This window comes from Petromyzon marinus, chromosome 16, assembly GCF_048934315.1.
Source record: "Petromyzon marinus isolate PM22_M1 ecotype Great Lakes invasive population chromosome 16, UKy_Petmar_22M1.pri1.0, whole genome shotgun sequence".
Lineage (NCBI taxonomy): Eukaryota > Metazoa > Chordata > Hyperoartia > Petromyzontiformes > Petromyzontidae > Petromyzon > Petromyzon marinus.
Genome location: NC_133682.1, coordinates 1,253,561 through 1,277,302, shown reverse-complemented (window position 1 = coordinate 1,277,302; position 23,742 = coordinate 1,253,561). Strand labels below are relative to the sequence as shown.

General features: G+C 51.2%; 1 protein-coding gene across 1 annotated transcript in view; it reads left to right on the top strand.

The window, feature by feature from the left end:
* The window catches only part of LOC116943029 (Krueppel-like factor 5), a 53,148-nt gene extending 31,969 nt beyond the window's left edge, over window positions 1-21,179 (top strand). The window contains exon 4 of the mRNA XM_032955637.2: window positions 17,418-21,179. Within this exon, the coding sequence (XP_032811528.2) occupies window positions 17,418-17,596 (179 nt within the window). The 3' untranslated portion in view covers window positions 17,597-21,179. The remainder of the gene's footprint in view (window positions 1-17,417) is intronic.
* The last annotated feature ends 2,563 nt before the right edge of the window (window positions 21,180-23,742 follow it).

Here is a 23,742-nt window from a genome sequence, read left to right as displayed (position 1 = left end):
ACACACACAGCACACACACACGCACACACACAGCACGCACACACACACACACACAGCACGCACACACACACACACGCACACACACACACACAGCACACACACACACACAGCACACACACAGCACACACATATAGCACACACACAGCACACACACACACAGCACATACACAGCACACACACACACAACACACACAGCACACACACACAGCACACACACAGCACACACACAACACACACAGCACACACACATAACACACACAGCACACACACACAGCACACACACACAGCACACACACACAGCACACAACACACATAGCACACACAGCAGCAGCGATCACCCTAGTGGCGGTCTCATGCTCTATTGAGCTGCCATCGGGTTCAATCGCCGTTGTCCACCCAGCAGTATATTTGGGTACACTACGGTCAGGTTCTGAGTATTTGGCGGCTGTAAATTCCGACGTGATAAGCCTATCATCTGTGATAGCCAGGTTGCTACTGCAAAATACATATATAGCTCAATGGGCCTTAACTGGTAAAATAAGGATAATAATAGTTTAGTTTAATAGTTTAAGTCGAGCGGTACAGTCGTGTGAGGTGGGGTGAAGCGTGGGTAACTCTCCACCGAGACGAGGCAACACGCTTTCCCTAGCGCCCGCCCCAGCGGGAGTCGCCCTGTCGGCCAGCTGTTACAGGGCTGCCCCTTTATCCGTCCAGAGCCACGAATTAGGCGTGAGAGTTGATTGACGCGCAACGAGCGCAACAATCCGTCTCCACAGCAAGGAGCGAGAGCGAAGTGACGACAACAACAACAACAACAAAATCCCCGGGCAGACGCAACGAGCGCGAAGTTCGACTCCGCAATGAGAGTGGGGAGGCACAGAGTAGAGGTCACGCAGAGAGGTCGTTTACGAGCTCCCTGACACGGAACCCCCTCCACCCCCTCCACCCCCTCCCCTCCGGCTGCCGTTGCGTGCCTCCACACAAAGCAGCTCCCGGGTAGGAACGCGAACCCAAGAAAACAACAAAAACCTCCCAACGAAAACAGAATTCTCCTGCCTCATTCCTCCAGCCATTCATTAGCTCCTCTTGCTCCAAATTCCCTCGCTAGTCTTCCCCCTCACTCCACCTCCCTTACTGCCCCCACCCCCCGCCCCATCACCGCTACGATCTTCTTTATTTCTGTCTCTGTCGGGGTTTTTTCCATCGCACAATCATAAAGAATTAACATTCATTACTTAAAAACACAATCATCTTCGTGTGTATAGCACTGTAGAGATCGAGGCAGCGTGCAGGTAGCGTCGGCTCAACCGCCTCGGCTGCTTCCGCCTTCGAGCGTGCGAGTTGCGATTAATGAATAATTTTGCACAATAAATATCAAACAAAACAACACCGACACGGACAAAGAGAGGGAGAGTATCCAAACAACACTGAGGTCGCCGCGAGTCAAAACGCTGACGCCTCTCCTCTCCCACGCCCTCTCTGCATCTCGTCCCGTCGATCCATTCGAGACACGCGCGCAGACGCCGTCCGTGGCATGATCCACACCCGCCGTGCATCAGCTGCAATGCACACACGGCCGCGTTTCGACCACCAACTCCAAAGAGCTAAAGCGTTATTTAGTATTATTATTATTATTATTATTTTTTAACAGACATCGATATAGTTATCTCTGTGCTACGCCATGCCCTCTTCACCAAATGGGTGCGATCTCCAAGGGTCCAATCCCAAACCGTCGCAAGCGCGCCATCCATCGGGGTGTTTTCTACGCCGGGGTTGTTCGGGGAGAGTCAACAACAACAGCAGCAGCGGCGGCGGCTTCTGCTGAGTTTCCTAACTCAGGTGGGAGTGAGGGTTGGAGCGGGTCGAGGGGGAAGGGGAACGAGGCAGGGAACGAGTGAGCATTGTCCTTGATGTGTGGTCCAAACTTCACCCCCCCGCCCCCATCTCCTCGCTTGCCATTCCACGGCACACAGAACAATGCCCAGTGTTTAAACAGAACATCAACCGCCTGTTACAGCGCCTTTATTCCCCCCGTGAAATCCCTGAGCCGCCCTTAAACGGTCTCGCGCAGAGGTGAGGGGGGGGGGCATAGATCCGTGGACGCGGGGTTCGTGCGTGGACGCAGGGGGTAGGAGAGGGAGACACGGGGGGGGGGGGGGGTGCGAGAGGACGGGAGCAGCGATGCATGGCCGCTCTGCAGGTGAGAAAGAAAAATGGGCTTCCATTTGAGTTAATCTGCGCTTATTGTGCAGCTGAGAGTGTCTCACGGGCTGCCCATTATGAAGCAGAGCTGGGAGCGGAGGGTGGTGGGTAGTGGGGTGGGGTGGAGGACGTGGGGAGATGGAGGGGATCGTGGGGGTGACGAGGAGGAGGGACAATGGATCCTAACGTGCACGACGCGCGTACTGAATCACGCGTGACACGGAAAGATGAATGCGCACCTGGATCGCAACTCTTGAAAGGGATCGACCCGCCGTGAAGAGGCGCGCCTGTAATGACCGTAAATCTCTGGTAAATGCGCCACGTGGCAAATGAATCTAATCGTGGGTACGGAGCAGGGAAGGTGCCGAGGGGGCAGGGGGGGGGTCGTTAACAGCCTAAGTTAAAAATCCTCGACGTCGATGCCCCCCCCCACCGTCCTCTCTACCCCCCTCCGCCCCCCCCGGAGAAGTCCAGGACGGCGTGGGGTGGGCGGTAGGGGGGCAGTTAATCTGTCCGCGGTGCTAACCAACCAGACCGGCTCTCAGCCCTCACCAATTACCTCGCTCAATTAATCATTCCTTCAGAGATAAATGGACCTGGAACCTTACACTCCCCCCTGCGGGGGGAGAATAGTGTCGGGTTGTGGGTAAGTGGGTGGGGGGCTGTTAGTGAAGGGGGCTGAGGGCGCGCGCCTCAGGGACAAGGCTCCCTCAACTTCTCAAATTCCATGTTGGAGCTGAATGGCCGCGCTAATCTCACTGCGAGGCGCACAGAGAGCGAGGGGGTGCAAGCTGACCACGCTGACCACGCCGTTCCGTTAAAGGAGCCTCGATCTGGTTTGTTTTGGTGAGCGCACACAGCCTTGCTCAAACCACCGCCTCATTGTGGCCGTCTTATGTTGAAGACCGTAGCAGTAGCAGCAGCAGCAGCAGGACAATGCGACGATTCGAGCCCAGGGTTCATCCTCGTTAGGAACTACGTATGTCTCGGCACCCCACCTTCACCAGACATCACACGACACTCTTGTTATTAACCCTGGCCGGGAATCAAACGCGGGTGGACAAGATCGTGTAGCGCAGTGCGCGAACCACTGCGCCACCGCTCCGCCTCCACTCGCATACAGAGACAGATATCCTTAACAGACTGGTTGGAGCAAGTGCTGTCAGCGAGCACCTATGAAGGCTGGCACGGCACCATAACTCTCAAAGCGTTGAGAGTGGCCGGGAGGAGCGGGTGATGACGAAGTGCGCTCGAGTGGATCACAGCACAGAGGAGCGCTGCTGAACCCCAGCGTGGAGCCGGGAGGCGGGGGTAATGGGTATAGTCCAGGTGGGATGCAAGAGGAGGTGGTGGGTGGGGGGGGCTACGGGCAGAGGGAGCTGGTCGCTGGAGATAGAGTCCGGATTAAAGCGTTGGATTAAAGCGCCTTGAGATTGCGCGACTCCCACGCGCATACCTCGCGAGATCTCGGGTTTCTAGAATGTTCCTTAAACAGGTCGGGCTCTCTCTCTCTCTCTCGCGCGCGAGGCGCTGCCTTGGCCTCGGGAACCAGCCGGGGCGGAGTCATCATTGTCGACGGGGAGTTTGAGGGGGGGGGAGGAGGTGGGAACCCAGGGCCCGCGGGCCGGATACGACCCGCGACTTCAGTGACAAGGCGGACCCCGCGGCCGCGTCTTCTTAGCCGCACTAATCGGGTACTCGGGAGCAGCGGGCCAGTATTTTCGAGTTGTTAACAACACAGTGTTTCTAATGATAGTGCGCACGGACAACTTATATTGTCTTTCAAGTTGTTCTTCAGCACAGTCGGTGTATCTAGATCCAAGCATGTTTAAAGTTTAGTGACAACCAATTTATTTGAAAGTCATATTCCTTAAAGTTCCCCGATGCCTGATTCTACACAGCGACACCAGATATCACTCGGCACTGTTGTTAGCCTTGCCTATGGAATGGAACTCGGCGAATCGAACAAGTATGTAAGCGTAGTGGGCTAACCACACACACACACTTAGACACACACACACAGACACACACACACTTAGACACACACACAGACACACACACAGACACACACACTTAGACACACACACAGACACACACACTTAGACACACACACTTAGACACACACACTTAGACACACACACTTAGACACACACACAGACACACACACACAGACACACACACTTAGACACACACACAGACACACACACTTAGACACACACACACTTAGACACACACTTAGACACACACACACACAGACACACACACTTAGACACACACACAGACACACACACAGACACACACACTTAGACACACACACAGACACACACACTTAGACACACACTTAGACACACACACAGACACACACACAGACACACACACTTAGACACACACACACAGACACACACACTTAGACACACACACAGACACACACACTTAGACACACACACAGACATACACACTTAGACACACACACTTAGACACACACACTTAGACACACACACAGACACACACACGTAGACACACACACAGACACACACACTTAGACACACTTAGACACAGACACACACACAGACACACACACTTAGACACACACACACAGACACACACACTTAGACACACACACAGACACACACACTTAGACACACACTTAGACACACACACACAGACACACACACTTAGACACACGTTCGCAGCCTGGCTCTCCACGCGGCACCGAACACTCGTAAAGTGCGAGTGTGCTGATGATTAAACCAGAAAAACAAACACCCAGACCCCGCCGCAACTCTTAAAACGTTTCTTGAAAGCCGGGAGCTTCCACAAAAAACATTATTACTACCTGACTCGAAGGCGAGGTCGCTAACGTGGCCGGTTTTGTGTTGGGGGGTGGAGGGAGGGGGTAGACGTGGTTGGGGAGATAAAAAAAATCGGCAGGTGAAGACTAACCTGGCTACCCGGCGCCACACCTGCCCGGGGCCACGCAGCCCGATCATTACCGCGCGCCTCAATAGATCGACACACACACGCGTGTATATAGCGTCATATGCCATTTACGAAATCGTTCTTCCGATGACCCTCTTTGAAAATAGCTTCTTTCAATTTAGCGCCCCCCCCCGCGTCCCGTCCACCCCCTTCTCTCCAAACGTTGAAATGTTTAAGCGATCGGTCGAGCTGGGATCAGCGGATTCCCACGTTGTGCTCGTGTCTGCCCCGCGTTCCGAAGCTGTCTGCGCAACCACACGGGGCAGTTTCCACGTCGCGAAAATATCGCGAAAGTTCACTTTGTGTGCGTGTGTGGTGAGCGGTGGCGCAGTGGTTAGCGCGTTGCGATACGAGCGAGACGACCCCGAGGTCGATTCTCGCTCACGGCCACCAACACACTGTGACAATTATATGAATCAACCGGGGTCTCCCCTAGGTAGAGTCGGCCAAAAATGAGTCCAGTCCGTTCTCCCAGAGCGCAGCGTGTTTGCATAACGCGAATTGTATGCAACGCGATGCACGTATTGGGGAACGCATTTTTAAAACGCGGTTGCGAATTGGATATAACGCGATTGAGTGCATGGTTGTGCGGCTGCTGCCTCGGTGATGCGTCAGACGAGGCGGGATACTGCTGGATGGTTCTAGATGTGCTACCCACGCACCGCAGTCTTTGTTCGGCCTGCTATCGCGGACTGCGCTTTAACCGCTGTTATTATCTACTGGACCTGGTGTGTGAACGTCAGCACTCGGGATGCAAAGGCTGCCGGGCGCGGTGTTGGCCACCCGCCCCTTCGTGTGCCGTGCTGGCCTGCATAGGTGTTCGCTGACAGCACTTGCCCCAACAGTCTCTTAAAGGCTATGCAGGGGACCTTTGTCATTTTGTGTGTGCTTGCGTGTGACCGTCATCTGTACAAACGCTATAATTATGTTGATTAAAACAGAGCTAATAATAGAGTGTTGACACATCATTGAAACACACAGGCCTATGTATAAACTTCCCAAGGGGGGGGGGGACGGGGCGGGGGATCTGGCACGAAACGTCAAGGTTTGTTTTAAATAGGGGCCCTACATTCATTAAAAAAAACATCGTCTTCGGATGCATTTCCTCTGGTGATTATCAATTGAATCCCAATATTCCGGGGTCTCATGGGGGGGGGGGGGGGGGACCCACCACTGATCGCTCGCCGCTTTCCCTGGCCCTGTGTGGAATGATCTTAATTCGACATTCCCGGGGTCACGTGGTGATGCTCGCGCCGTGGCCCACGTCTCTGATGACAGAGATCGCCGCTGGCGACATCACCACGGCCGGACCCCCCTCTCCTCGAACCATCACAAGTAGAGGGTTGGCGGGTGGGGTAGTATCATCTTCTCACTCAAGAACACCTTCATTACTCAGCAAAGGATTCGTGGATGATACCGACAAGAACGCTTTGCATGCATAGGCAGGGATGAAGGCCGCTTGTGCAGTGAAGTGTTTGCGGCTACTCACGGCACCTTTGTATCACCACTCGTCCCACGTATTCCAAAAGGACCCCCCCCCCCTCAGTGGCAGCTGCCTCTGTGCCAATACACTACTCTGCTGCAGTCTAAATGTTGCACAACTGAGCGCAGGCTCTCAATGTTGAGAGGGATCTAAAATAGCACGAAACGTAACGACAACAAGGGACAATTTAGCCGAGATGTATCCGGGACAGGTTACCGGCCAGATTACAAGGTTCGCGGTGAAGAATGGATGAACTTTGAATCATCTTCAATCGCTTGAGCTCAGTCATAGGCGCGACATCCCCCCTGCCCATTCCCCCATCTCGTCGTCATTGTCCCCCTTGGGACCCCCCCCCCCGCCGCGGGATTACCCTGTGGCTGGTGGGGATGGGGCAGAGGAGGAGGAGGGGGCCGGAGCGATCCGTGCATCGCGTGCGCGCGTGAATGACACCACAATAACCGAGAGAGACAAATGTGGTCGGAGAGGTGGAAAGCTGTGGTCTTAAGGGTAGGCGGTGTGCCTGTATGTGTGTGTGTTACTGTCAGTGTGTGTGTTATTGTTAGTGTGTGTTATTGTCAGTGTGTGTGTGTTATTGTCAGTGTGTGTGTGTTATTGTCAGTGTGTGTGTGTGTTATTGTCAGTGTGTGTGTGTGTTATTGTCAGTGTGTGTTATTGTCCGTGTGTGTGTGTTATTGTCGGTGTGTGTGTGTTATTGTCAGTGTGTGTGTGTTATTGTCAGTGTGTGTTATTGTCAGTGTGTGTGTGTTATTGTCGGTGTGTGTGTGTTATTGTCAGTGTGTGTGTGTTATTATAAGTGTGTGTGTGTTATTGTCAGTGTGTATGTGTGTTATTGTCAGTGTGTGTGTGTTATTGTCAGTGTGTGCGTGTTATTGTCAGTGTGTGTTATTGTCAGTGTGTGTGTGTTATTGTTAGTGTGTGTGTGTGTCATTGTCAGTGTGTGTGTGTGTCATTGTCAGTATGTGTGTGTTATTGTCAGTGTGTGTGTGTTATTGTCAGTGTGTGTGTTATTGTCAGTGTGTGTGTGTTATTGTCAGTGTGTGTGTGTTATTGTCAGTGTGTGTGTGTTATTGTCAGTGTGTGTGTGTCATTGTCAGTGTGTGTGTGTTATTGTCAGTGTGTGTGTGTTATTGCCAGTGTGTGTGTGTTATTGTCAGTGTGTGTGTGTTATTGTCAGTGTATGTGTGTTATTGTCAGTGTGTGTGTGTTATTGTCAGTGTGTGTGTTATTGTCAGTGTGTGTGTGTTATTGTCAGTGTATGTGTGTTATTGTCAGTGTGTGTGTGTGTTATTGTCAGTGTGTGTGTTATTGTTAGTGTGTGTGTGTGTTATTGTCAGTGTGTGTCGGTTATTGTCAGTATGTGTGTTATTGTCAGTGTGTGTGTGTTATTGTCAGTGTGTGTGTGTCATTGTCAGTGTGTGTGTGTTATTGTCAGTGTGTGTGTGTTATTGTCAGTGTGTGTGTGTTATTGTCAGTGTGTGTGTGTTATTGTCAGTGTGTGTGTGTTATTGTCAGTGTGTGTGTGTTATTGTCGGTGTGTGTGTGTGTTATTGTCAGTGTGTGTGTGTTATTGTCAGTGTATGTGTGTTATTGTCAGTGTGTGTGTGTTATTGTCAGTGTATGTGTGTTATTGTCAGTGTGTGTGTGTTATTGTCAGTGTGTGTGTTATTGTCAGTGTGTGTTATTGTCAGTGTGTGTTATTGTCAGTGTGTGTGTGTTATTGTCAGTGTGTGTGTGTTATTGTCAGTGTATGTGTGTTATTGTCAGTGTGTGTGTGTGTTATTGTCAGTGTGTGTGTGTTATTGTCAGTGTGTGTGTGTTATTGTCGGTGTGTGTGTGTTATTGTCAGTGTGTGTGTGTTATTGTCAGTGTGTGTGTGTTATTGTCAGTGTGTGTGTGTCATTGTCAGTGTGTGTGTGTTATTGTCAGTGTGTGTGTGTTATTGTCAGTGTGTGTGTGTTATTGTCAGTGTGTATGTGTTATTGTCAGTGTGTGTCTGTTATTGTCGGTGTGTGTGTGTGTGTGTTATTGTCAGTGTGTGTGTTATTGTCAGTGTATGTGTGTTATTGTCAGTGTGTGTGTGTTATTGTCAGTGTGTGTGTGTTATTGTCAGTGTGTGTGTGTTATTGTCAGTGTGTGTGTTATTGTCAGTGTGTGTTATTGTCAGTGTGTGTGTGTGTGTTATTGTCAGTGTGTGTGTGTTATTGTCAGTGTGTGTGTGTTATTGTCAGTGTGTGTGTGTTATTGCCAGTGTGTGTTATTGTCAGTGTGTGTGTGTGTTATTGTCAGTGGGTGTGTTATTGTCAGTGTGTGTGTGTTATTGTCAGTGTGTATGTGTGTTATTGTCAGTGTATGTGTGTGTTATTGTCAGTGTGTGTGTGTTATTGTCAGTGTGTGTGTGTGTTATTGTCAGTGTATGTGTGTGTTATTGTCAGTGTGTGTGTGTTATTGTCAGTGTGTGTGTGTGTTATTGTCAGTGTATGTGTGTTATTGTCAGTGTGTGTGTGTGTTATTGTCAGTGTGTGTGTGTTATTGTCAGTGTGTGTGTGTTATTGTCAGTGTGTGTGTGTTATTGTCAGTGTGTGTGTTATTGTCAGTGTGTGTGTGTTATTGTCAGTGTGTGTGTGTGTTATTGTCAGTGTGTGTGTGTTATTGTCAGTGTGTGTGTGTTATTGTCAGTGTGTGTTATTGTCAGTGTGTGTGTGTGTTATTGTCAGTGTGTGTGTGTGTTATTGTCAGTGTGTGTGTGTGTTATTGTCAGTATGTGTGTGTTATTGTCAGTGTGTGTGTTATTGTCAGTGTGTGTGTGTGTTATTGTCAGTGTGTGTGTGTGTGTTATTGTCAGTGTGTGTGTGTTATTGTCAGTGTGTGTGTGTGTTATTGTCAGTGTGTGTGTGTTATTGTCAGTGTGTGTGTGTGTTATTGTCAGTGTGTGTGTTATTGTCAGTGTGTGTGTGTTATTGTCAGTGTGTGTGTGTGTTATTGTCAGTGTGTGTGTGTTATTGTCAGTGTGTGTGTGTGCATCGGTTAGCGAGCTGCGCTACTAACCAGGCGACCGGAGTTCAAATCCTGCCCACGGCTAACATCAGTGGCGAGTGGTATCCAAACCGCCCCGAGGCTCCCTCCTAGGTCGACTAATATAAGATCGTATACTTCGTGTGGTGTGTAAACATCGGCGAGGTGGCAAACTGATGTGTTAAGGGTGTGTGCGCCTGTGTGTGTGTTATAGCCTATGTGTGAGTTGTAAGTGTGTGTGTGTAAACATCAGCACTCAAGAGACAAAGGCGGCCGGGCGTGGCTCTGTCCACACCGCCCATTCATCATAGGTGCAACTTGTAGGCCCTCATTGGCGCTACTCGCTAACAACACTTGCCCGAGCAGTCTGTGAAAGTCTACACAGGGGAATGTTTCCTTAGTGTGAGTTCATGTGTCACTTCATGTACAAGTGCTTGTCTGTGTATGTGTGGGTAGTGTAGTGGTTAGCGCACTGCACTAGGAATCCGGCGACCCGGGTTCGATTCCCGCTCACGGCCAACACCAGTGATATATATCTGAACTGGTCCCGGGCCTCTCCTATGTCAACTCAGCCTTAAATAAATCTCCAATGCGGTTTATCAAACATAAGCATTGAGGAGACAAAGGCGGTCGAGCGTGGTGTGAGCAACGCGCACCTCCTCGTGTGCCGTGCCGGCCTCTACAGGTTTATCGCTGGCAGCACTTGCCCCAAGAGACTGTTAAAGGCTATACGGGAGATCTTTATCTTCGCATCTTTTGAACTCACTCAAGTCGACAATGGACAACTCGATCTTTTGTCCCATGCAATAATCGCATCAACGCGAATTGTGTTGGCCGTATGTATGTCTCGGAATCAAAGCTGTTACAATACAATCCGCACGCGCGCACACGCACGCCCGCCTCCCGCACAATGCACGCGACTGTAGAATCTTAGAGACTTAAACTCCTGCAGACTCCACAGATCTCTTTATCCACCCCCCCCCCCGCACCCACCCCATTGTGTCCCAGACACAATGGGTCTCCGCTGAAAGACGTCGTCTCGCATTCACGAGCCTCAATCTCAGCCGGAATCTTTACGAATGTCTCCAAATCCGACGTCCTCTGTGCCATTCGGCATCTGCTCCACAACGCAGAGCGAAAACGCGCAAGTGGGCGTTGATGCAGCGTTGCCGCTGTACGTTGGGTTGAACCGAGGAGCCGTCGTGCAGACCGCCAACCACATCTGGGAAAGCCAGCGGTGATGCTTGCTCGAACAAATGCTGCTATTTACATTATGAGACCTCCTTTGCCAGAAACAAGATATAGGAATAGGTTTTACCCTTTTAACTGGCACAAAAACTGACACCTTTATTCAAGGCATCATGTTTGCAATAACCACAACACAAGCAGTCAAAATGATTGCTTGGCATCATGTTTGCAATAACCACAACACAAGCAATAACCACAACACAAGCAGTCAAAATGACTGCTTGTGTTGTGGTTATTGCAAACATGATGCCTTGAATAAAGGTGTCAGTTTTTGTGCCAGTTAAAAGGGTAAAACCTATTCCTAAATGCTGCTATCTTCATATCCGATGCGCGTGTGACCGTGCGTCACGACCTGCACCTGCCAAGCGGTGCGGGTGGAGGTAGAGAGGCAGGATTCTCTTGCCGAGGACGTTCCCGGAAAATGACCGGCAATTTACGACATTTTGCCCTCTCCCCCGCAAATTTCTAAAAACTGAAGTCCAATACTCACCAACATCTTCCAGAAGAGTGGCTCGCCTTTTACAGGTATAGCCTTCCGGAAGATCGTCGGACAAATTATTACTTAAACCCGATGTTCAGACGTGACGTCATCGTCCCTGAAGCCACAGGTATTTCTTTGTCGCGGTGACGTCACCCTTTGTGTGGCCGAAGAACAAAGTGATGGCGTCATTGCACTTAACGCCGAGCCCTCACGCAACGCGCGCGCGGATAAGGGCACGGTGGTGACGTCACCCCCCTCCGCCCCCTCCCCCCTTCCGTGGGCATTGGCAAAAGAGGCAGAGAGAGACTGCAAGGGTCGTGCTTGGGCTGTGAGTGTGGCAGGATGTGTCCCACGTCGAGAGAGAGAGAGAGCTCGACCGTGCCGGGAGCCTCTGCAGTTTGCCGGCGAGGTGAACGCGAAGAGAGCAACGGGGGTCACAGTTGCGGCACAGCCCACCGACAACGCTTCAGAACAGCCGTACAGAAATCACAAACAAGCAACACGCAAGCAACATAAGTGACGAACACCTTCCCCTCCTACTCCTCCTCGCGAAAGCCCCGGCGACGTGGGACGACCCCCGGCTTCGATCGCCCTTCCGCAAAGCTCCTGGGGCGCCAAGGTGGCCGAGATGCTATCTACCTCCGATGAGCACGGTTTGCTACGTACGGTGCGAAAGAAGTTCAACATACCGTACATACATATACATGCCTCGCCTCGTATGCAGGAGGTCATGGGTTCGATTCCGACCTTGCCGCCTGTATATTTGGAGATTGCGTGTTCTCCCCCTGTTCGCTTGAATTTGTCTCTCTACATTTCCACACGACGATAAGCCACTTTATTGAGCTATCATTTGTGGGCAGATCGCTTCTGAAAAAGAGCTACATAGCTCAGTGGGGCTTTACCTGGTGAAATACAAAAATAGTTTCAAGTTTTTCAGTTTCTGGGCCACAACCCTTGAGCCGCATGATCCACTGCACCAGCCATGGAAGCGACAGCAGCAGGTGCGGCTATTAGCGGCTGATGATCGCCACGATGGTGATGCACAAATGGAAAAATACAATAACATAAAAAAAACTCACTGGGCAGTGTGTGGCGACTGTAGTCACCCGAACAGAGACCGTGGAACATAGAACGACTCAATGCCCCGATTCATGAATACGAAGGAGGAAGCATAATCATCAATCATCGCTGCAGCGATGATTCACCACTCCGCTACTCCTCCTGACGCAATCACCTGGCTCATCAACCACCTCGATGCAAATCCACAGCTGTTGCTCGACATCAAAATCAGCCGTGCAAAGCAGAAGCACCAGCAGCTGCAGCAGCAGAAGCAGCAGCTGCAGTAGAAGAAGCAGTAGAAGCAGCAACTGCAGCAGCAGAAGCAGCAGCTGCAGAAGCAGCAGCAGAAGCAGCAGCTGCAGCAGCTGCAGCAGCAGAAGCAGCATCTGCAGCAGCTGCAGCAGAAACCGCAGCTGCAGAAGCAGAAGCAGCAGCTGCAGAAGCAGCAGCAGCTGCAACAGAAGCAGCAGAATCCGCAGCTGCAGTAGCAGCAGCGATTGCGCGACCTCTCTCCGAGCGAGGCGTCCACAGGTCTCGAGGTTTCACAACCCCGAGCCCCGTATTTACCAAGGTGGAGGTAACAAAGGTGAGCGCACTCGCCCCCCACCCTCCCCCCACCACCATCATCACTCGTTATTTGTGTTTCAACTTCTCTTTTGCCAACTTGCCCCGACCCCCTTCCGATCGCAATATTTCATCCCGGCTCCTTTTGTTTGTCGCGAGCATTTTTCTCTTTGCGATGTAGTGGGGACTCCCACCCCTCGCCCAAAATGTCTTTGTGAGGTCGCCCACTCGTCAAACACCGTCCCCCCCCCCCCTCGCTCCTTCCCCCTCTCTCCCTCTCCTTCTGCCCAACTCCACCGTCTTGCGCAACACAAAGCCAGCATCAGCAGCTCGCGTCCTCACATCAACCCAACCGTACAGCCACGCATCACTTTCACTCCACACCATCTTCATCATCCTATTCATCAGCCACGGTAAAAGAAGAATTGCAGAGAATCCTGCTCATTTCATGATCTGTCCCTCCGCTTATCAAGATGCAACTATTGCTTTGCACATCCCGTCAGCCACACGGCCTTTATGAGGAGTGCATGATTTCAGCAGCATTTGTTCAACACAAGCAAACTCTGGACCGGTTTCAACGTGCAGTGTCTCATCGGCAGAGCCAGGGGGTTTGCTTGAAGCCGTAGCTCTGACTGAGACCAAACAGCCGACCACGTGTGGTGCCTGCCTGCAAGGCGTTTCTGCAACTTCGTTCCTTCAAAGCCAAGATTTGGAAATCGTGGGAGGGAGCGCGGGGAGAGAAACGGCAAAGAGGGGAGAGGCCAACCAGCCCCCTACCCCGAACTAACCGCGCCCCAAATCTTAAGGGCGAGAGAGGAGGCGTCCTCGCATGTAAACACCTGGGCAAGTTCTCCAACGTCTGTCCAAGCAAGCGACTTTGATGATGAGACACTGAATGTCGATGCGGCTCAAGTGTCCTTGTGTTGAGCCAATGCTGCAGGATTGGTACACTCCCAGAAGTCCGTGCGGCCGATGGAAGGAGGGGGCCGATTGTCTGCTAAGTGATTTTGTACACTCTCGGGGTGGAGCGGTGGCGCAGTGCTTAGCGCAAAGCGTTGTGAACACGGCTGGCTGACATCAGTGGCTATGTTTTGATATCACTCGTCTAGGTGCGGTGTCTAAAACATCGGCCACTCCACCCCCTCGTGTGCCGTCCCGGCCTTAATAGGCGGGACTCGCAAACAGCACGTGCCCCAGCGGTCGGGTGGAGGCTATACGGGGATCTTTGTCTTGCGCGTGGGTGAGAGCGGATGCGGGGGGGTGGAGGTGCGGATGGATGTTGTTATTTATTGATGGAAGAGCGCGCAAGAACATCCGTGTTATGACAGAAGTTAAACTACATACGATTAAAAACAAAAAAAGTTTCATACCAGGTAAGGCTCACTGAGCTGTACAGCTCTTTTTCAGAAGCGACCTGCCCACAAATGACAGCTCAACAAAAGTGGCTTATCATGTGGCCATTTATAGCAGCCATATACTCTCAACGCGTGATGTTGATTCTAAATGTGGAGAGGAAAACCGGAGGAGAAAAATCCACACGACCACGTGGAAAACACGCAAATTCCAAATATACAGGAGTCAAGGTCGTGGGTCGGGATCGAACCCACGCACCCCTTTACAGCAGGCGAGGTAGTTAACATCACGCCATCGCGGCGCCCCAATTGCTCTGATCTGCGTTCACGCTCGAAGCGGTTGCGAGCAACACCACTGATGTTGCTTGCAGTGAGCACAGGAGCACGAGAGAAGCGCCAGACGTACGGGAGAAGATGCGCTAACCACTGCGCCACCGCTCCCTAAACTTTTCAACACCAGTCACAGGACAGACCCAGGTGTCATGGGCTGACTGACTGAGATGACTGCAGATGCACCACCTGTGTGCCCCACTGTCAACTTTCTCTGTTTTAGTCGCCCGGTGCTCCACTCGTTGTTTGTGAGCGTCGCTCCTCTGCACTCCGTTGTTGCTGGAGGCCGACTGCCTCCAACTGCCCAGTAGCAGCGTCCTTCACAAGCCTCCTCCATAGATGTTGATCTTGACACTGGTCATCGGCAATTCTAATCAACGCCTCTTTCCCGCACTGCGCACATCTCTCAGTCACAGTTTCGGTAAGCCCACAAGCTAACTCGAGCCAGAATGAGTAAAAAACAAACATCGCTGGAGAGCTTCTTTGAAAAGGGTGAAAGACCCAATGATGAACCCCCCCCCCGTCCGTGAAAAAATTGTCTTCCACGAAACCGGTGCCAAAAAGGTTGGGGGCCGCTGCTGTACCGGCCAAATTGCTTAGGCATGCGGTGGCTGGGCATGCGGGCTATATGACCCAGCCAACACAGATTTGCCTGTCAAAAAGCTCACTGATGGGACTGCGTCCAGATCTTTCAAGGATCTGTAAGCTCCCAAATCCAGTCTGGTTTAATCCCAGGATGATTCGTAGGCAAGCTAGCTTTAATCTTTAAAGCCGATGCAGATGTCCCGCTAAAATGGATCCGCGTTTCGCAAGAATAGAGCAGAGAGGGCATAACTGTGGCGGAGAGGACCCGTAACATTGTATGAAGATTTAACCCAGGCAGCTTTCACACATCGTTACGTAGAAGGTGAAAACATAATACCGCTCGACTGAGATCTCTCGCTGACAAACAAACTGGAGCCGGTTATAAGCAACACTGCCAAGCTATAGGAACGCTTGCATCCATCCACTCTCTCCAAAACTGCCCCGTGTAGTCATGGGCCAGTTGAGGGTCGGGGGTGTTAGATTGCACGACATACCCACACAAGCAGACTGGCACACACTCACACCGCGCGTTCACGAACGCTCAACAGCCCCACTCTCAACCGGGAACACCCAGCACCAAATCGTCAGCAGAGTCGGGTTTTCTGAGTGGCTGCATTAAGCCCAGTGCAGCTTGTTGGGTCCCAGCAGACACTGGGGGAGGGGGCTAACTGAGGTCATTGTTAGTTTACGCTCAAGGCAGGAGTCCCCTCGGTGCGTCTCGCGTAACCAGCTCACAGCTGGCCCCTCGTCGCAGCTCCTCGTGCCAGGGCAGCACACGGTGCCTCTTAAGGTGGTGGCACTTTCGTGGTGCCCGGGTTTGTTTGCGCGGCTCTTATGAGAGAGAGAGAAACTCCTCTCGTTCCAAGCGCTCTGCCGTACACTTCACTCGGATTGGCCGCGTGAAGATTAAAGCACCGCGGCTAATGCGATGCCACTCACAGGCGGTACAGCGACCCGATCGAACCGAATTAAATCGAATCAATGATCGATTCATTTGAATCTCATTCTCTCGCGCCCTCTCGCAGTGGGTTATTATTTTGTTCGATAAATATAAACCAGCAGTAGAGAACCTCTCTCCACATCCCCACTCCTTCACATCCCCCGCTCCCCCATCTCCTTCTGCCCGCTCCCTGCCCGCCCCCCGTGTTTGCTCTCAGGGGGGAGCAAGGGGGTGAGTGGAGTCCATTAACCACCTCCTGTGCGGAGTGATGATGGGGAAGGCGATGCCGCAGCTCCCGCCCACCACTCACCCCTCCCCCACCAACTCCCCGTCCGTGTTTGTCTCCCCAGATCGCGGCGCGGTTTGCGCGGCGTGACTCAACAGGTCGCTACGCGGTGTAGGTTAGCAGCGCGTGTGTGGTGATTACACACACGCGGTTTGTGTGTGTGATTGCACACGTGTGTAAATATGCGGGTTGATTGGCGGAGAGTGGTGGTGATAATGTAGGGGGTGGGTGGTGGTGGGGGGGGTGACGTGGCGGGGGGGGGTGGTGACGTGGCGGGGGGGGGTTGCTGAGGGGGCGGGGGCTGTGAATGATGATGATGTTGTTGGGGTTGTGATGCTTAATTATGAACATGGGGAAACGAGGATGATTGTTGAATGATGGTGGTGATGATGGCCAGGATTGATGATCGTGATGGTGACTCATCATGATCATCAATTCAATTATTCCACCGGAGTAACCCCCCCCTCCCCCGTTGAGATCGCACACGACCTGGTTGACAGCGAGTGTGATTGAAGCAAACATGCACTGACACAAACACACGTGCACAGCGACGGTACGATGATGCCGATTATCACTACAAAGGTGGAAATGGTCATTAGTATAATAAAAAGCAACAGGTTGCAATGCTATGTGTAATGTTGTAAGCCATTCTACGTCTTCCACGGTGATAGCTGAGTGGAGTAGTCCCCTCCTTTCAGCGGAGAACGCTTGGTTGTATCGGGGTAGCTGAGCGGATATTCGCCAAGTGGTTTGCGCCTCCCCACATTCCCGACTTGTTTTTGCGAGTCCGTCAGGCTGCTGGTTGAATGGCAACGAGCAAGATGATAATGTCCATGATGACGAGTCCCCTACTAACCTCGCCCTCCCCTGTCCAGGTGAGAAGCCCTACCGCTGCACGTGGGAGGGCTGCGACTGGCGGTTCGCGCGCTCGGACGAGCTCACGCGGCACTACCGCAAGCACACGGGTGCCAAGCCCTTCCAGTGCCACGTGTGTAGCCGCTCCTTCTCCCGCTCGGACCACCTCGCCCTGCACATGAAGAGACACCAAAACTAGGAGACCCTCTTCTACTCCACCACCACTATTCCTCTCGGCATCATCATCGGTATCATTAGCAGCAGCATCGTCGTCACCTCTCCCTTCACCGTGATGGTGGTCGTGGTGGTGCCACTGATGGTGATGATGTCTCGGCTGTCAACTCTACAAACTTTTTCCACCGCGAACTCGCCCCCCCCCCCTACCCCCGCCGTCCTGCAAAATGAAAATCGCATCACCAACATCACCAACAGCACCAACAGCACCAACAGCACCAACAGCACCAACGGCAGCACAACAACGGCAGCTGAATACATTTGCCACTCAATTGTGGCCGCCGCGCGCTTGTGCCGAAGCAGGCGCACCATTACCGCGGGGACGACAGCGACTACAGGGACAGCGGCCGACGTGAGCCCCTGATGGGCAGTGACTCCACCGCGGAGCCTGTGCCAAGCTAGGGGCACCTTGCGGGTTGGTTGCATGGTCGTTGCTTTTGGAAGGTCGGTGGGTAGGCAGAAGTAGCACGAGGTGGTGGTCACGGGTCAACGGGCGCCGTTCATCGATCGATCACAACAACGATAACAATGACCCCACACACGCAACTATAAACAACCATGCCAGCAGACGCGCCGGTGAACATGTAAACAATAAACACACAAACACCGAAACAGTGCGGCGAGGTGGAGATTTGATTTTGGATCAACCCAATAGGGCATCGCCTCTCCATCGCGTCCTTCCTTCTGCCAGATTTCACAGTTGTATATATATTTTTTCAACCTTTGAGGAGGTCACAATTATCACCGCTGGATGGTCGCTCCTACAGGGCACCCGGGTGGTGGTGGTAGTGGTGGAGAGGAGAGGCCGAGTACCCTGCCGGCTCTGTTCGGAACGCGCCGTGGCCTGGAAAGGGCCCATAGTGGGGGTAGTGAGTACGGGTGCTTCGACGTTTTTGTTGCCAAACAAATAGAAACAGGACATCACGCAGAGTCTGCACGACCCTCCGTCTACACAGTCAGACGGACGCTTTCCAACAGGCGTAAGACAAATATAAATATCGATTCTGACCATTTCAGCCATAACCCTGCACGCCATCTCCAGGTGCGTGTCTCGCCGTGGGATTTTGCTCGTGCGTGGACGCCACGTGGTGGTCACGAACGAGAGTCGCGGCGTGGTGGTTGTTGGTGGTGGTTGCGGTGGTCACGGGAAACACACTCAGGGGGAGAGGAGAGAACTGTGCCGCGTCTCGAGTCGCCCAGAGAATCCGACTGTCGGGTTCGGTGAAGGCGCTCCCGTGGGACGCCTCGCAACCCCTCGCGGACGCACGCACCTATAGAACAAAGACACAGATCCCCCGGGCAGCCTTTAACAGACTGTCGGGGCAAGTGCTGTCATCGAACACTCATGAAGATGCTGCACGGCGCACGAGGGGCTATGGTGTGGTCCTAACCCACGTCCGGCCGCCTTTATCTCCCCAGTCCTGGACCGCTTCAGCTATTCGCCACCAGCTACACGCAATCACGCGCGCACGTTTTCTCTCGTATGCAAAGTCTATTTCGCTCTCACGCGTAAACACACTCACTCGTGCACGCTCTCTCGCACACACACACACAACATCAACAATCACAGAGATCCCGCGTATAACCTGTATCAGACTGTAGGGGGCAAGTGCTGTTAGCGAGCACCTATGAAGGCCGGCACGGCACACGAGGGGGTGGGTGGCCTGCACCACGCCCAGCCGCCTTTGTCTTCCTAGTGGCGATGTTTGCACACACATACATACACACTATGTCAGACATTATCGCAGTAAACACATACTGACACACACTCTCGCACCATCTAGTCACTGATATTTGACTCGTGAGCGTGAATCGAACTCGGGTCGCCGGGTTCATACCGCGAGTGCGTTAACCACTGCGCCCACCGCTCCACACACTCTCTCGCTCTCATTCGTAACACGCGTAGTGGATGTCGCGTGAGATTACGACTGCTTTGTTGAAGTCACTGTAGAACAGAACAGAAGAAGGTGAAACCGACTCTGTGTAAAAAAATAATAAATCCCAAAACAAAATCAGTGCCCAAAACGCCACTGTTGGGCTATCAATGACACTTAGTGCCATTCGCGCGTCGGTGTATATGTGTGTATGTGTGTGTGTTTTTTACTGCTAGATCATTTTTAAATGTATATAATTCTTACTAGTTGTTATTATTGTTGGTGTTTTGTTATATATTACCCCGCCCGCTCACTCCAAACAACAAGATCTGAGTTCACTTGAAGGCGCATTAAAATGCAGTTTCGTCCCAACGTCATCTTGCACCACCACCAACCACCACCCATCACCACCACCACCAACCACCACTACCAACCACCACTACCAACCACCACCAACCACCACCAACCACCACCATCAACCACCAACAACCACCACCAACCACCAACCACCACCAACCACCACCACCAACCACCACCACCAACCACCACCAACCACCAACCACCACCAGCCACTACCAACGCCGTCACCGCCGCAGCCGAAGCGTCACTGTCGCCAGATATATATTTTTTGGGGGGGGATACAAAAGTCCAGATGTTGACTTTGTTGTTGTTGTTTGTCGTTCTTGTGTCCCATGTCCATCAACGGAAAAATGTAAATACATCGGCCATTTTCATCAAAATATTATCCAGTCCGTCTCTTGAGATTCCCCGCTCTTCATTCATTCAGCCGAATTCTCTCCTCGCAAAGCTTATGGGGAATTGTTGGTTGGAGAGCGAGCGGGAGGCGTGGGACGGGTAAATCTTGGGGAGAAATCAGCCAAACCCCCCCACGCCCCTCCAAACCTATAGCGCGTCCCACGTAAACCCTCTCCTCGAACCAACCAGGCAGCACAACAAGACAGACAGACGAGATGGCAGCCACAATCTCGAGCAGAGATAAACAAGCCAAGAGGGTGGCGAGCCAGCAGCAGCTCGACACGCTGGAGCCGCGCTATGCAACTCAGCGCAACCGCTGGGGGTTTTTCGAATGGCGGTGAAGGTTCGTGTGTGCGTGACTGTGTGTGTGTGACTCTGTGTGTGTGTGTGCGTGACTCTGTGTGTGTGTCTGTGTGTGTATGCGCGCGTGGTAGTGCAACCAGTTCGCGCGCTGTGCTATGAACCCGACCGGGTTCGATTCCCGCTCACGGCCAACACCAGTGCCGATTATTTGAAGTAATCCTGGGCCTCCCCTAGGTCGACTCAGCCTCGAATGGGTACCTGGTGCAGTGTGTAAACATCGCTACTAGGGAAACAAAGGCGGCCGGGCGTGGTGCTGGCCACCCACCCCTTCGTGTGCCATGCGGGTCTTCATAGGTTCTCGCTAACAGCACTTGCCCCAACAGTCTGTTAAGGTTATACGGGGGATCTTTGTCTTTGTGTATATATGCGTGCGTGTGAATGTTCTGACGGTTTGCGTAAGATGCTACTTCATGTATATACGGTTATTTGTTATAAGGCACTGGCGTTGTCACACATTTTATTTGATCTTATCATGGGTGTTTACGGATTTATAGAGTATTTTTTCTAAATATACTTGTTGTTGTTGCATGGTTAATTAAATCAGTCTCAAAGGTTCTCACTTGATGATTTTTTTGTGTGCGTGAAATGTCATTTTATCTGCCATCAACTAATGCCCGTGATGATGGGTGTCAAAGCTGTTGTTGTGTAACTGTGAGCGAGTATGCCCGGTACTCGCGTCCGCACCCCCGATAGATGCTGTATATGCTACTTAATAAACCCCTAGTGGCCCCATAAGAGGCAATTAATTAATACAAATTCTTAAATAAAGTAAGGGGTACAGGGTTAGGGGTGGAGCGAGATAGCCAACCAGACACTCTACCCCTACCTATCGCGAACCTTAACCACGCTTACACTATATTCTTGGTTCTTTCGGTAAAGTCACGTAGAAGGGAAACAATAAAATAATAAAAATATAAAACAATAAAATTATCACGACGTTTCGACTGCAACACAAGCAATCATCATCAGGTGTGAAAACCACAACAAGAAAATTTGAAAAAAAAGTGGCGTGTTGTGGTTTTCACACCTGATGATTGCTTGTGTTGCAGTCGAAACGTCGTGAGAATTTTATTGGTTTATATTTGTATTATTGTATTGTTTCCCTTCTACGTGACTTTACAGAAAGAACCAATAATCTGAATCCCTGCAGTCACGAAAGCTTTAAATCACACTTACACTATACAGCTAGACCCTATCCTTAACCCTGACACTCAGCCCTATCCTTAACCATAACCATCTGATTGATTATATACTGATCCAGCATCGCAATATAAGGAGGAGCGGTGGCACAGTGGTTGGCGCACTGCGCTCGAACCCCGGTGTCCCTGACGTCAGTGGCCGAGTGGTCTCCGAAGCGAGGAGCCGTCGACACCGAGCAGCAATGACGTCAGGTGAAGCAAACCGCCCACGGTGGTGGCCACGGCAGAGGATGCGAAGTCTTCATCCAGCAGCGGATTTCACCGACCGGTTTAATATTAATATGGCCGTACGTCATTATGGTCGATGGTAAGGATGCCCCCCCCTCCCCCGGTAGACCCCCACCTGGAGCTCCACCGGGCAACCCAGAACCAAGTTGCTGCTGCTGCTGCTGCTGGCGGGACGGCGTCGCTCGGCTCGCCTGGGAACGCCTGGGACTTCCCAGGAGAAGCTCGAGTCTGTTCATAGTAGTTTATAGTCGTTTGTAGTAGTGTATAGTAGTGTATAGTGTAGTGTATAGTAGTGTATAGTGTAGTGTGTAGTAGTGTATAGTAGTGTATAGTGTAGTGTATAGTGTAGTGTAGTAGTGTATAGTGTAATGTATAGTAGTGTATAGTAGTGTATAGTAGTGTATAGTGAAGTGTATAGTAATGTTTAGTAGTGTATAGTGTAGTGTATAGCAGTGTGTAGTGTAGTGTATAGTGTAGTGTATAGTTAGTGTATAGTAGTGTGTAGTGTATAGTAGTGTATAGTGTAGTGTATAGTAATGCATGGTAGTGTATAGTGTAGTGAATTGTAGTGTATAGTAGTGTGTAGTGTATAGTGTAGTAAATAGTAGTGTATAGTGTAGTGTATAGTAGTGTGTAGTGTAGTATATAGTAACGTATAATAGTGTATAAAGTAGTGTGTAGTGTATGGTGTAGTGTAGAGTAATGTTTAGTAGTGTAGAGTGTTGTGTATAGTAATGCATGGTAGTGTATAGTGTAGTGAATAGTAGTGTATAGTGTAGTGTATAGTAGTGTGTAGTGTAGTGTATAGTAACGTATAGTAGTGTATAAAGTAGTGTGTAGTGTATGGTGTAGTGTAGAGTAATGTATAGTAGTGTAGAGTGTAGTGTATAGTAATGCATAGTAGTGTATAGTGTCGTGAATAGACATGTGTATAGTGTAGTGTATAGTAGTGTGTAGTGTAGAATGTAGTGTAAAGTAGTGTGCAGTGTAGTGTATAGTGTAGTGTATAGTAGTGTGTAGTGTAGTGAATAGCAGTGTATAGTGTAGTGTATAGTAATGCATGGTAGTGTATAGTGTAGTGAATAGTAGTGTATAGTGTAGTATAGTAGTGTGTAGTGTATAGTGTAGTGTATAGTGTAGTGTATAGTAATGCATGGTAGTGTATAGTGTAGTGAATAGTAGTGTATAGTGTAGTGTATAGTAGTGTTAAGTGTATAGTGTAGTGTATAGTAGTGTGTAGTGTATAGTGTAGTCGTGCTGGAGTCCAGGGAGGTGTGGACCGCCACTCCTCAGCGCGCTGCCGCCACGACCCTCACCAGGACAGCGGACTGAGAAGCGACCGAGCGAACGAACGAACGAAGCGTGGTCGACTCATCACAATGCAGAGAGATGCCTCTGTGCCAGTGGCTCGAGGAGGGAGAGAGGAATTGCGTGGGATGGAGTGCGCGGGTGACATTTTACGGCGATTTATGATTTACAACAGCCACGATGATGCCGTTCGCCCGAATCCCAGATATGGTTGTCACGGTGATGCAATGATTGCTACGCTATAAGCAAGGCCGACGGCTCGGTCATTGCATATAGCTGTTGCCCAACAGGGTACGTGTGTGTGTATGTGTGTGTGTGTGACCTCCTGCCCGCGGGCGTTCGACACATCACGTGGCCTCAAGGTGCACATGGCCTGGCACAAG